At 32.2% G+C, this 12,728-nt stretch overlaps 1 protein-coding gene across 1 annotated transcript; it reads left to right on the forward strand.

Moving 5' to 3' along the window:
• The first annotated feature begins 3,414 nt into the window (after positions 1-3,414).
• LOC114384280 (cytosolic endo-beta-N-acetylglucosaminidase 1-like) lies at positions 3,415-11,698 on the forward strand. The gene is made up of 11 exons (XM_028343942.1): positions 3,415-3,937; positions 5,383-5,520; positions 6,088-6,197; positions 6,292-6,403; positions 6,504-6,611; positions 7,080-7,192; positions 7,530-7,611; positions 8,360-8,440; positions 9,309-9,361; positions 9,831-9,966; positions 10,762-11,698. Exons 1-11 carry the CDS (start codon positions 3,563-3,565, stop codon positions 11,557-11,559), a joined length of 2,106 nt encoding a protein of 701 aa, XP_028199743.1. The 5' UTR covers positions 3,415-3,562; the 3' UTR covers positions 11,560-11,698.
• Positions 11,699-12,728: the final 1,030 nt, after the last annotated feature.

Below are 12,728 nucleotides of genomic sequence, written 5' to 3' on the forward strand. Positions count from 1 at the left end.
ATATTGTGAGAAACATTTTTATATAATTTGTTTGTGTTTTGGACAAGATTTACTAGATTATCACGAGAATTAAATAGTTGGAAACGTCCTTTGTTATGTTTTGATCTCATAAGCATATTACGTGTTGATAATTATAACACATATATGTATATGAATTGTTAAAATAAATTAGAAATTAATAGTTCAAATAATAAAATTAAATTGAAGGAAATTAATATATTAAGATTCAATGATAAATACTTTTAATGCATTTTTAGTTTAATTATTTATCAACTCTTTTTAATTGAAAATAATATGGTTCGATTTAATATATACATGTTTTGTGCTATGTAAATATTAATATTGTGTGTGATGTTTATATGATTCATGAGGTGTGATAACATGTTGCGTTAAGATTATAACATTGTGATTGAAATTGGGTGTACGTGATAAATTGAGTATATGTTGAGTTGTAAGATATATCTGTATTGAGATTTTGTACGCATTGAATTGAGTCATGAACTACACATTCAGACATCTGTAAGACCCTTTAAGGGCGATGAGTTAATGCACAACGAGTATTCTGATAGGATTCACTATGGGAACCCGATGAGTTGAATCATTTTGGGGTGTGACGAATTAAAATGATTTTGAAAGTAAGAGTAGTTGTGTATATTGTATAGTTCAAACTCCAATGACACATATATAATTTTAAATGTTTGTTTTAATGAGATGATTAGTCATATGAATATCACATATTAATATTATTACTGTGTGATATGTATATGATACATGAGGTGTGATAACAAGATGTCTTAGAATTATGAAAGTATGATTAACCGTGTGTAAATGACAAGTTGAGTATGTGCTAAATTGTGAGATCATACATGTATTGAAATGTTGTGTGTATTGAATTGTGAGCTATGAATCGTACAATCAGATGACTATAAGACCTTTTAAGAATGATGAGTTAATGCGTGACGAGTATTGTGACGGGATCCACTGTGGGAACTTGACGAATTTAATCACTTTAAGGCATGACAAATTAAAATTATTTTGAGAACAATTGAGGAGTCGTGTGTTGTGTATAGTTCATAGATAGAATATACGTGTTAAAATATATTCTAAGTTGAACCTGAATCAAGAGGGAGAGGCCCTAACAGACTCTTCGGAGTCTAGGGCTTAGGGGTAAATACACTCAATTTGAATACTCCTTTAAGCTTGTGCCGATCCAACACATGATTGGAACATTCTCGCAAAACAGCGTGACCCTGACTGGTCTCCCTATGATTTTACCTAGTGAAAATGACCTGACTTACAAGTGTGTTGCCTTTTTTGTCATGTACTCCTAGGCGTCCGATGAAGTTTTTCACTGACATGGTACTGCATTGCATATATGATTGAATATTAGTATATTTATTGCATAACGCCTGTGTAATGATCATTATGACTTGTTATGTGATGGTGTGTAATGAATTGTGTAAGTGTGAGATGCGGTATTGTATTTGAGATGTGTTATGTTGAATATGTGATTAATCGTGAAGGCATAAAATGTTATTTGTAATTAAATTCTAGGACAAGTGATGTTACATGTTGCATAATGTTTTACTTGCATAATGTTCCGAACATGTTATTTTACTTTATTTTATGTTGATGCTTAACTTAAGTTCGTTTGTAAACTTAAACAACCTTGTTTTGGGTTGGAGATGTTTCCATATTCTTAATTGATAAATTTTTAATTTGGTAATTAACGCGAATGTGATCTTTCTATTCAAGTGAATTCCTTTCTGTTTATTGAATAAAATCATTTTATGTAATTTCACATTTCTATGTATTTTATCATATAAATATGTATATCGGGATAAAGGGTGTCATGCTAGAAAAATATAAATTAGTATTAAAATACTTGTAAAATGTAAGAAGTTTTATCAAAAGATATTATTATGTATCCTAACATAACTTGTGATAAAAACTTTTCATTATTAATTCATTAACTAGTATTTATGCAGGTTTAGAAAGTTAAGGAAATCTATCTCATTTGATTGAGTAAGGTGCATGAATTATTATAAATTTATTTATACTGTTTTTTATGTTTACGGATGGAAAAAAAAGACATGTTTAAAAAGACTAAATTAGGGGACTAAATTAGCAATGGTTTCCCAAAGAGTAGTAACTATGAGGTTCAACGCTCCAAGCTTCGCAATTTTAAACATTTGAATTTACACCAAAACGGTTTTGTTTGTATACATATATGGCAGCGCGCAAAAATAATTAGTAGATTATATATATATGGATAGCTTCAAGTTCAATATAGTGTAGCCTTTTTTGTGCATAATGTTAATTTGTTTGGTGTTGAAGCAAAGTGCCAGAAAATCTTACTTTGACTTAAATAAGTGAAATATTAAAAAGCAAAGTCAAAGAGAAATGAACCGAAAGAAGATGGGTTAGTGGCATGAAGGCATGTGAATTCCAAAACAAAGTTTCTTTTGGTAATGTTGTCCTCGAGCCCTCAAAATATAAATGGGATTCCTATCTACCATCACTTTCCTTTGTCTCCACAAAGAAGCACAATTTCAGATTGGCACATATTTGTCATTTACTATTGGTTTAATTTGTTCTGTGATCAACTGCTGTAATACATAATTCAGCATCTTTTAACTCCCTACAACTTTACCCATCTAATTACATGAATACTGAAATTTTCAATTTAAAAGTCCAAAAGAAGGAACAACGAGAGTTGCAATTTCTCTCATTGCATTGTGAAGCTTCGTGTATTTTTTTTATAAAAAAAATCATATACTGTAAGTGTAACTTTATTAATTGATAAGTAATTAAAAATGAAAATGATAGAGACCACTAATCACTTGTTTTATGAGTGCGAGTGGTTTTCCAAAGTGTGGTTCCTATGTTTCCCAAAGGGAGGAATAAAATGATATTCAGACAAAAGGAGGTGCAGGTTCAGGATTTGTTTGAGGACGGAAGGGGTTCTGGTACCCTTTAGCAGTGTGGATATTATTAAACCCAATTGAATGTTTGAGGTCCAAACCGAGATGATTCACTGTTTTTGGGTTTGAGGGGAGTGCAGTTTTAAAAATATATACTTCACGAATGGTATTTAGTATTTACCAAATGGGAAGGATTGTATTAAGTGATAGGAATACAAATATTGTGGATGAAGGGAGTTTAGTTACAGATTGTGGCAGTGTTGCACAGTGTAGTGTAACTGCTGTGTATTTGTGTTTGTGTTTTATTGGGCGTTTGGCCCCCTTTGTTAAAAAAAAAAAGTAAAGGAATATTCAATTCTGGATGCACAAGTAAAAATAAAAAAAAGTAAAAGATAGATAGATTAGGCAATACTCAATGCATATTCACTTTAAAATGTACGTTTTCCACTTGCCAAGTGAAGTCAATGCGAGTAAACGGTGACTACTTGTTGCCGTGTTGATAACTTGGTATATGGTTCCTCGTCTACTTCGAGTCCATATATATAACTTGCCAATATTCTTAGACTGTCCGAAACATATATACTTGGTGTTTTTTGTTCTAGCAAAACCTCGTATAATATTATTGTGTCACAATAATAATGTCTCACTCCATTAATTCAGAGTTCAAGTTTGATCCTAAGGAACCCTCCATGCCCATATCGTATCCAATAAAGACCCTCAAGGAGTTGGAGTCACGCTCCTACTTTGAGTCCTTTCATTATCCTTTTAACAAAGCTTCAGTTCCAATTGAAAGTGGGTATTCTGAACCTTTGCCAAATCGTAGAAGAATACTAGTGTGCCATGATATGGCTGGAGGGTACTTAGATGATAAGTGGGTCCAGGGAGGGACTAATGCTGAAGCCTATGCCATATGGCACTGGCATTTGATAGATGTGTTTGTCTATTTCTCTCATAATCTCGTCACTCTTCCTCCTCCTTCTTGGACTAATACAGCTCATCGTCATGGTGTTAAGGTACCAATAATTAACTACTAGTTGCTTATCAAAGATTTTCACTTTGGCTTTTAAATTGGCCGGACAAAATTTCTTCGTAAGTATTTTTAAAAAAAATTAATCTTTTCTTATAAACTAATATTAACTTATGTATCTCAGTTTTTCAAGAAGTTACATAAAAATAACTTCTAACAAAATTTAAGAAAAATTAATCCTTTAATCTCTATACTTTCTGCTAGATGTAATCAAGATATTTGTAGTTATATATGTATCGATGAATTCATTCAAATTTTGAAAATCACGTGAATTCAATACTTTCTAACTTTAAAATGGATTTAATTGATATGTTTTGACGGAGTAAATTTTTTTTACTGTGTTAATCAATTATAAAATGTCACAATTTTAAAAAGTTTGAATCTTATTCTAATTATCTTAAAATTTACACATATCATGAATTATAATTGATTAACAGAAAAACAATTTTACACTGAAAGTATGTATAACAAGTAAAATCCTTTAAAAAAAACACACTGAATTCTTAGAAAACAATGACTAAACCCACTTTTTTTGTAAAAAGAAAAAATTGAGGACCAAATTCATGTTATCATAAAACTTTGGGGTAAAAAATATAATTAAGCATTTTTTCTACTATAATGTTTACAAATAAATTCATTTTGTTTGCTCTATTTTTTGTTATGATACGTTTATGTTAGTTCATGAATTTGGTGATGTAGAGGAGACATTTTTTTTAACCAATAAAGATCTTTGTAGCAAGATTTGTTCGGCAGGAGCTAGTCTGCTGGGCTGCTGACATATATTTGAATGGTTTACTTTCTTTTTCTTTTTTTTGCTTTGTTTGATTTTCTAATTCCTGTAATTAAATTAAGTTTAAGGAAGTATATATCCATTGTCAATTGTACGTGTCTATTGTACAATTTTATATAGAATACCCTTCTTTTTCTTTATTAATTAAATAACAAATTAAAAGAATACAAAATTTAATTAAATACGAGTCAAATTGAAACAGCAATAAACACTCTCATAGTCTCACTGTCCAATATGAGAACTCAGAGCTGGCTACAACCACACTTAAAAGCTTTAAAAGTGTGACAATTTTTTTTTTCTTTTGCATGAACGGTACTTTTTTTTTATAAGCTGCATTAACCGGTACTGGTTAACAGGTTAAGGTTAATCATAAGCTTCTAGAGTTGGTTTAGTTTAACTGATCAGAGCTTAGATGGTGAATCTAGCCAAACTTATTTTCTTATGTTTTATGGAAAAGCATGATGGTTTTTGGCGTTTGAGACTCATTTTGTCACATTATTTATTGCTAAATGTTTAGTCAGGATAAGTCTATAATTCCATTTCCATTGCATCACCTATATTGTGACTAGTTTCTAATTGAATAACTGAAGAAACTTTTAACTTGAACTTTCTTTGTTGTAATTGTACCCTTGATCTCCTAGGTGCTGGGGACTTTCATCACTGAATGGAATGAGGGTAAGGCTGCTTGTGATAAACTGCTTTCAACAAAGGAGTCTGCTCAAATGTATGCAAAACATTTGGCAGAGCTTGCTGCTAATTTAGGCTTTGACGGGTGGCTGGTAATCAGTTTTTCATCTCTGTTTTGTACTATTAGGTTCATATAAATATCTAATGATTCTTGTTTCTTGCCTAAGTTGATAATTGGTTTCTGTTCACATCATATTATTATATTATTTCATTATACAATGGATGAACTATATAACCTGCCCTAGCAAAGCCGCACCACATGCACGTACACTCATACAGTGCCGCCTTTACTCTTCTAGAATGGTTCTTGCATGTTCATAAAACTGATCCAAAAACAGAAAAGGAAATAAATTTGGAAGAAAATAAAAGAGATTACAATATTTTGAAGATTACACTAGGAAAATTTAGTGTTTATGCTGTAAATAAAGCTTGTAACAACTTATATTTTTTTTTTAAAAAAAGTTTTTGCTTTGGCAGTTTTGTGAGTAGCCACTGATACATACGTAATTTAGAAAACTTACATTAAGAAGATAATCATATTAGGGGCATCATGCATATTTATACTAAAAATAGATACATAATTAATTGTCTAACACCGTGCAGCATGGCAGTTTTTTTTTATTCTTTTCAATTATTCAAATACTAAAACTCAATTGCAGTTGAATATAGAGGTAACATTGAAGCCGGAGCAGATTTCTAATTTGAAAGAGTTTGTCAACCATTTATCATTAACAATGCATTCTTCAGTGACTGGATCGCTAGTGATATGGTTTGCATTAGAAGCCACACAATTCTTGTGATTTTTTTAACTGAAATGGAATGTGCCAACAATTGATTTTTTATATCCTTTCTTGATCATGCAGGTATGACAGTGTCACCATTAACGGTGATCTATGGTGGCAAAATGAACTAAATGAATATAATAAGTCTTTCTTTGATATATGTGATGGGATATTTACAAATTATTCATGGCAGGTATTGCTTATATGATCCCTTGGCATGCTCCTGCAAGACCGCTGTTTGGCCAATTGTTATTTTCTGTTGAGTTGACTTTATTATTATCAATACCATGTAGGAAGACTATCCATGGCGATCTGCTTCTGTTGCTGGTGATCGAAAGTTTGATGTGTACATGGGGATTGACGTATTTGGAAGGGGCACATATGGTGGTGGACAGTGGAATGTATGTGATCGTATGATATACAAATTTTTATTTGATAGCTGCAAAATATGTTTTATGTACCTGTTTTAAACTCATTCGGAATTCAATGTTTAATTGTCCTGAGTGGATCATATATTATAACTGAATTTTTCCCATCACACTTGAATATGAACTACACTATGTTTTAGTGTTTATGTTAAATTAATTACTAAACTCCAAGTGGTGTACATGAACTGCATATTTTACAGATGTCTAAGCAATCTGTTCCTAAAAGTGCTTCATTTCTGATTTTCACTACATCTCCCCAATATTGCATTTAAAATATATTTATGGTATCCCTTTATGTTCAAATTTTGTGGGGAGATAAACTTGTTGAAAGAATTTGGAGACAAATTATATTGGATAGGTATTAGTTTAAGATTGGTAAAGCCGATGTATATTTGTGTTCTTTCTAGTGTTTTTCCTGATTTTATATTGTGAATGTGTCAGACAAATGTTGCTCTTGATGTAATAAGAAAAGCTGACGTCTCTGCTGCAATATTTGCTCCTGGATGGGTCTACGAGACTAAGCAAGCACCAGATTTTAAGACTGCTCAGAATCGGTAACGTTTAGCTGTCAGTATTTCTGCTTTTGTATGAATTGGTAAATGTCACAAGGTTCACCATGTTGATGCATTATAATTTATTCAGAAACAAATCAAGTTTACCATAAAGCAAATAAGAGTTCATTAAAATTCTAGAAGTGAAAGCAAAAGCAAACACCCAAATTATTTGAAGATACTCATAAAAGTCAATGGATATTTAAGAAAAAATTGTCTTAATTTTTTTCCTCCAATCTTTTTGTCACATTTTTCTTTTATGTTAATGATGGAGAGATCATACCTTGAATGTGTTACTGGCATTAGTACCGTAATCATGGACATGAACTTCGCAATGCAGTTGGTGGGGTCTCGTGGAAAAATCTTGGGGTATAGTGCGAAAGTATCATGGAACACTACCATTCTACACAAATTTTGATCAGGTTAAGAACTGTAATTGTTTCCCCTTTCGAGCAAGTGTCTTAACTTCTCTACTTTAGTTTGTGTGTGTGTCGTGGTGCATTTGGAAACCTGTTGGTGCCGATATGAATTAAAAATTGTCCAAGATACTTTGCTCGTGTTGAATTTGATAGGATTTCTTTTTAATTTGATTCAGTAATAATTATTGTAAGAATAAAATGTGAATTCTGAGATGCAAATCATGAGTGGATTAGGAAATTTTAACATCATAAAAGAGGGAGCTTTCTTTATTCACCTTTAGGCTTTTTAGCTTAACTCAGTACACAGAAAACTTTATTCATTTTAATGGCTTTTGACGTCTATCCTGACATCATTATCTCTAACTTGTTACCTCCTAAGAATTTCCCTTTGGCATCCTTAATGGTTTGTTAAATTTTTAGCTGAAACAATGCATTTTGGCCAAAGGGTTGATATGGGGTTGGATATTTTTTATAAGCTAACTTTGCAGGAACATCCTAACAGAGAGCATTTGAGACTTGAGATGGCTATCAATCCCTCGATTTTCTGTGACTAGAAATCTAGCCTAAGACCCCTTTTCAAGACATGCTTTACACATAGTTCACTAAATACAATGTGTGTGAAGTGTTGCACGTCCTTTTTATTGTTGGATGATACTATTTTGGTTATCAGATCATGGAGAAGCAATAGATTTTTAGATCAGATACTTGTGTATTCGTATTATTCAAAAGTCCTGTTCTTTGTTACTTTCAGGGACACGGTTATCATATCTCAGTTGATGGAGACCAAGTATCAGATGCTACTTGGTGCAATATTTCTTCTCAAAGCATTCAGGTATGCACCTGATAAAGATTTTTTCTTGGTGTTGGCTCAATTATTTATAATGTTGATATTTTGTAACCTCAGTGGCCATTGTACAAGAGGAACTTGCACACAATTTTCACTACATGAAAAAGATTACAAGACCTCTTTCTAAATTCAGGCAGAGAACAACAAAACTCTTAAAACTGGAGGATACAAACACTAAAAAACCTTATACATAGAGAAAATTGTTTTACTCTTTACATTTCTTCTCTAACAAAAAAGAATACAAGAGAAAGATGAATAAATTTGGGATGATTTTAAAAGAACCACCTAAGTTTACAAGGTCACCAAGCCACATTAAACCTTTAAGGGAAGCTTTGTCAAAAGTCACGCATCAAATAAGCTTTTTTTCCAAGGATAACTAAAGAAAGAAGTCTCACATCAAATAAGTTTTTTTTTTTTTTTACAAGGATAACTAAATAAAGAAGCTTGCCCAATGCAAGGCTTCTTAAATTTTTCCTAAACTTGGTTTTATAAGCTTTTAAGAAAGAAATTCTCCCAATGTGGGACTTCTAACGCGGGGAATAGCAAAAATTCATATGCACACCATTTTTTGATTATTTGTCATTTGTGAGATTAAGGATTGGTTTTCAAGTAACACCATTTAATAAAGCTAATCTGGAATAACAAGCAAAATATTGTGATCATTTGAGAACACTCCAATATTTATTCCAAATCTTCAAGTTCACTGTCGATGTTACTTTTTTTTTTTTAAGTGTGATGTTACTTGTTAAATGGATGTTAAATGACAAACTTGTTTTCCTGTAATCACATTCAATATATCATAGCCATGTTTGTTTATCATGATGCCTTCATTGGGTTCATTTTTTGTGTGCAGCCACTCCTTGAGTTTGCCGATTCTACTGCAAATTCTATTCAACTTATTGTAGAGTAAGCGATAAAGCATACAATGCTTTATAATTTTCTTTAACTGGAAATTCCAACAGAGTGTGTATATTGCATATTTCATAGTATTATTTGAAGTATAGCTGGCAAAATTAACTCCGATACAAAAATTCACCACAGAAAATTCAGTGTAGATTATAGGCTCCTTCTTTCCTTATTGAATTTTGAGGACCTATTTTGGTACCAAGAGACTGGAAATATGATTAAGTATCACATATTGCTACGATTATGTGCTTCTGGAACTTATTTATAGAGTTTGACGGCTGACCTGATAGTGTGCAAACACTTCTCATATTATTATGTACTTTTAGTTTTTGTAGTATTGCAACCTTCCATGATTTTGTATGCCTCCTTTCTTTTCTGTTCTATTTTAAATCAAGGTATTAAATTACTACATTTCAGAACTAGTTCAGATAAGTTCTCAAGTATATGTTGTCTTGCTTATAAAATGTAGCTTGAAGGAAGCATCATATAGTGGAGGGGGAAATATTACATTCAAAGGATCTCTTGGAGAGGGTACTTACTTAAAGAGAAGAATCTTTCAAGGACAGTCCATTTTAGCCAAGTTGCCTATCCACTTCATTTATTCTGTAAGCTATCACCTCTATTAAAATTGCTGGATTGTACATATCTCTATCCTCAGGTTTGAAGCATGATAGGGAGGTTACATGCTCATGTTTTTCAAAATCTTAAATTGTTAGCTAAAGGCACATGAATTGTTTTCTACTTGTATATTTCAAGACCGAGAAATTATAAAGTGGTCCAGGGTCACCACTGTTTATGGTCCCAACTAATCTTTATATGACGTGTATTCAAAATTTTCAATTTACAAGGAAAAATTAATAACACTTGATAACATATCATAGGGAGATTAATAGAGACCATGTGATCCAAGATTATCTAATAATTTATCCCCAACACACCACTTCGTGTAAGACCCTTTGGGCTTGAACTAGGAAAAATGTACAAGCTTACTTGCTTTGCATTGAAATTCAAATTTTTATTAGAAATTATAGTGGCAAAGGTTGAAGTTTAGACCTTCTGGTCATAGAGACTCTAATACTTTGTCATGAACCAACTCTCGCAAAGCAAATGCACCAATGATTTTATGCCTTTACATCTCTGGCCATCAGACTCGTCTAACCTGAAATAGCTGTCAATACAGCAGTGTAAATAAAAGTTAACTAAAAAATAGTTTATCTTCCTAGGGAGCTAAATCTAGATACTTATTTGAGGGAAGGGAAGTGAAGTATGTATCTTTCCTTAACCAATGGTATAGTGCACATACTGACTAGTTCACCAAAATCATCATATACAATTTGAGATTCCTATCAGTACCCGCTTTTCTTAGTCTATTTGACACCTGAAGTCTGTGACAAATGCAGGTGAAATCTGATAGCAATTCTTCATTGGGACTTGTACTTGACTTCACTTCTACCATCAACAAAACAACGCCTGTACTACTCACTTCCCATGGAATGGATCATCTGTCAAGCGAATTTAGCAAAGTAGTCCTAACAAGTGAGCACAAGGGAAATGCCCCTGGATGGGTTATACATGAAGGTACAATTGAAATGAATGGTTACATTCTCACTGGAATCCATGCTTTGTGCTATAGGCCAAATGCTCCTTCCATGAAATCCAGACCATTTGGTCCTGATCATGCTGTGCCTTCCTCAACTGATTATTTTGCTGTTCTTGGTCACATCACTGTCAAGACTTCTAACTATAAGCCAGATTTTCCAGTTTCTACTTCCTGGCTAGTTAATGGTGAATGCATCAATTGGAAATCTGGTCCTCAAGATTCAAGGATCCTAAGTGTTAAAATTTCTTGGAAACTGAAAAATGGACAGAATCTTGCATTTTCACACCACAATGTGTATGTGGAGAAACCACCAAAGTTAGCATATGGTAACCCAAGCACAACATTGGAACCTGTGCAGGAGTATCTTGGAGTAGCACATGTAAACTGTTTCTATGTTTCTGAGCTCAAAGTTCCTGCTAGCACTTCTAGTCTCAAATTCATTATACAGGTCTGCGGTTTTGATGGAACAAATCAGAATTTAGCAAAGTCTCCACGTTATCAATTGGAGATAAAGGATCATAAATTGTCATTTATGAAGTATCTATCTTATATTTATATTTGGATTTCGCATTGGATGCGATTCCTAAGCAGCAAGTAAAACTAAGCATAATTTGCTGCTTTCCAAGTTCATGATTTCTATACAAATAACAACGTACGTAAGTCTCTTTAGATCATTCAAGTCGAATGAAACTGTGAGGACAAGTGTTTATCTATTTATCTGTTTGTTTATTTCTTCATTTCTTTATTTATTTATTTATTTATTGTAGATTTAATTTGAAAGTGTGTGCATTTATTAGTTATAAAACACTAGGCAATTACATGCACGTTATTAAAAAAATTGTTATTAATTCATTCATCAGTAACTAAGCACGTGTTAGCAACACTCAAAACACTATTATCTTACAATTTTCAACTTTGTGTAACATAACATGGCATACCAAGCGTTATCAAGACTCGAAACACTATTATCCTACAATTTTCAGCTTTGTGTAACCTAACATTCCACGCGTCTAGAATTAGGGAACTAAATTAACAATGGTTTTCCAAAAACTAGAAAATACTAGTAACTATGAGGTTCAACGCTCCAAGCTGCACAATTTTAAACATTTGAATTTGCACCAAAACGGTTTTGTTTGTATACATTATGGCGGCGCGCAAAAAAAAATGATATGGAGTATATGGATAGCTTCAAGTTCAATATAGTGTAGCCTTTTTTAGCATAATATTAATTTGTTTGGTGTTGAAGAAAAGTGCCACAAAATCTTACTTTGACCTAAGTGAAAGAATAAAAAACAAAGTCAAAGAGAAGGGAACTGGGGAGGGTGGGTTAGTGGCATCTGAATTCCAAAACAAAACTTATTTTGGAAGTATTGTCCTCGAGCCCTCAAAATATAAATGTGGTTCCCACTATCACTTTGTTGTCTCCACAAAGAGGCAGAATTTCATATTGACGAATATTTGTCATTTACTGTATTCTAAATTACTATTGATGTTGTTCTATTCAACTGCTGTCAAATATAATTCAGCATCTTTTAACTCCCTACAATTTTGTCCAACTAATTCCATGAATAATAAAATTTTCATTTTAAAAGTTCAAAGAAACAAGAATGACAGTTGCAATTTCTTTCATTGCATTGTGAGGCTTCATGTAATTTTTTTAAAAAAAAAATATTCATACGCTGTAAGTGTAAATTTTTTATATTGTTAATTAATTAAAAATTACTCTAAATATGTTTTTTAAAAACAAATAACTAAATAACAGTATAA

This window comes from Glycine soja, chromosome 14 (genome assembly GCF_004193775.1).
Source record: "Glycine soja cultivar W05 chromosome 14, ASM419377v2, whole genome shotgun sequence".
NCBI lineage: Eukaryota > Viridiplantae > Streptophyta > Magnoliopsida > Fabales > Fabaceae > Glycine > Glycine soja.

Coding starts and splice junctions, on each gene's coding strand:
- LOC114384280 (XM_028343942.1), top strand. CDS start 3,563: ATGTCTCACTCCATTAATTCAGAGTTCAAGTTTGATCCTAAGGAACCC. Junction 3,938..5,382: donor CTCATCGTCATGGTGTTAAG/GTACCAATAATT, acceptor TTGATCTCCTAG/GTGCTGGGGACTTTCATCAC. Junction 9,967..10,761: donor CTATCCACTTCATTTATTCT/GTAAGCTATCAC, acceptor TGACAAATGCAG/GTGAAATCTGATAGCAATTC.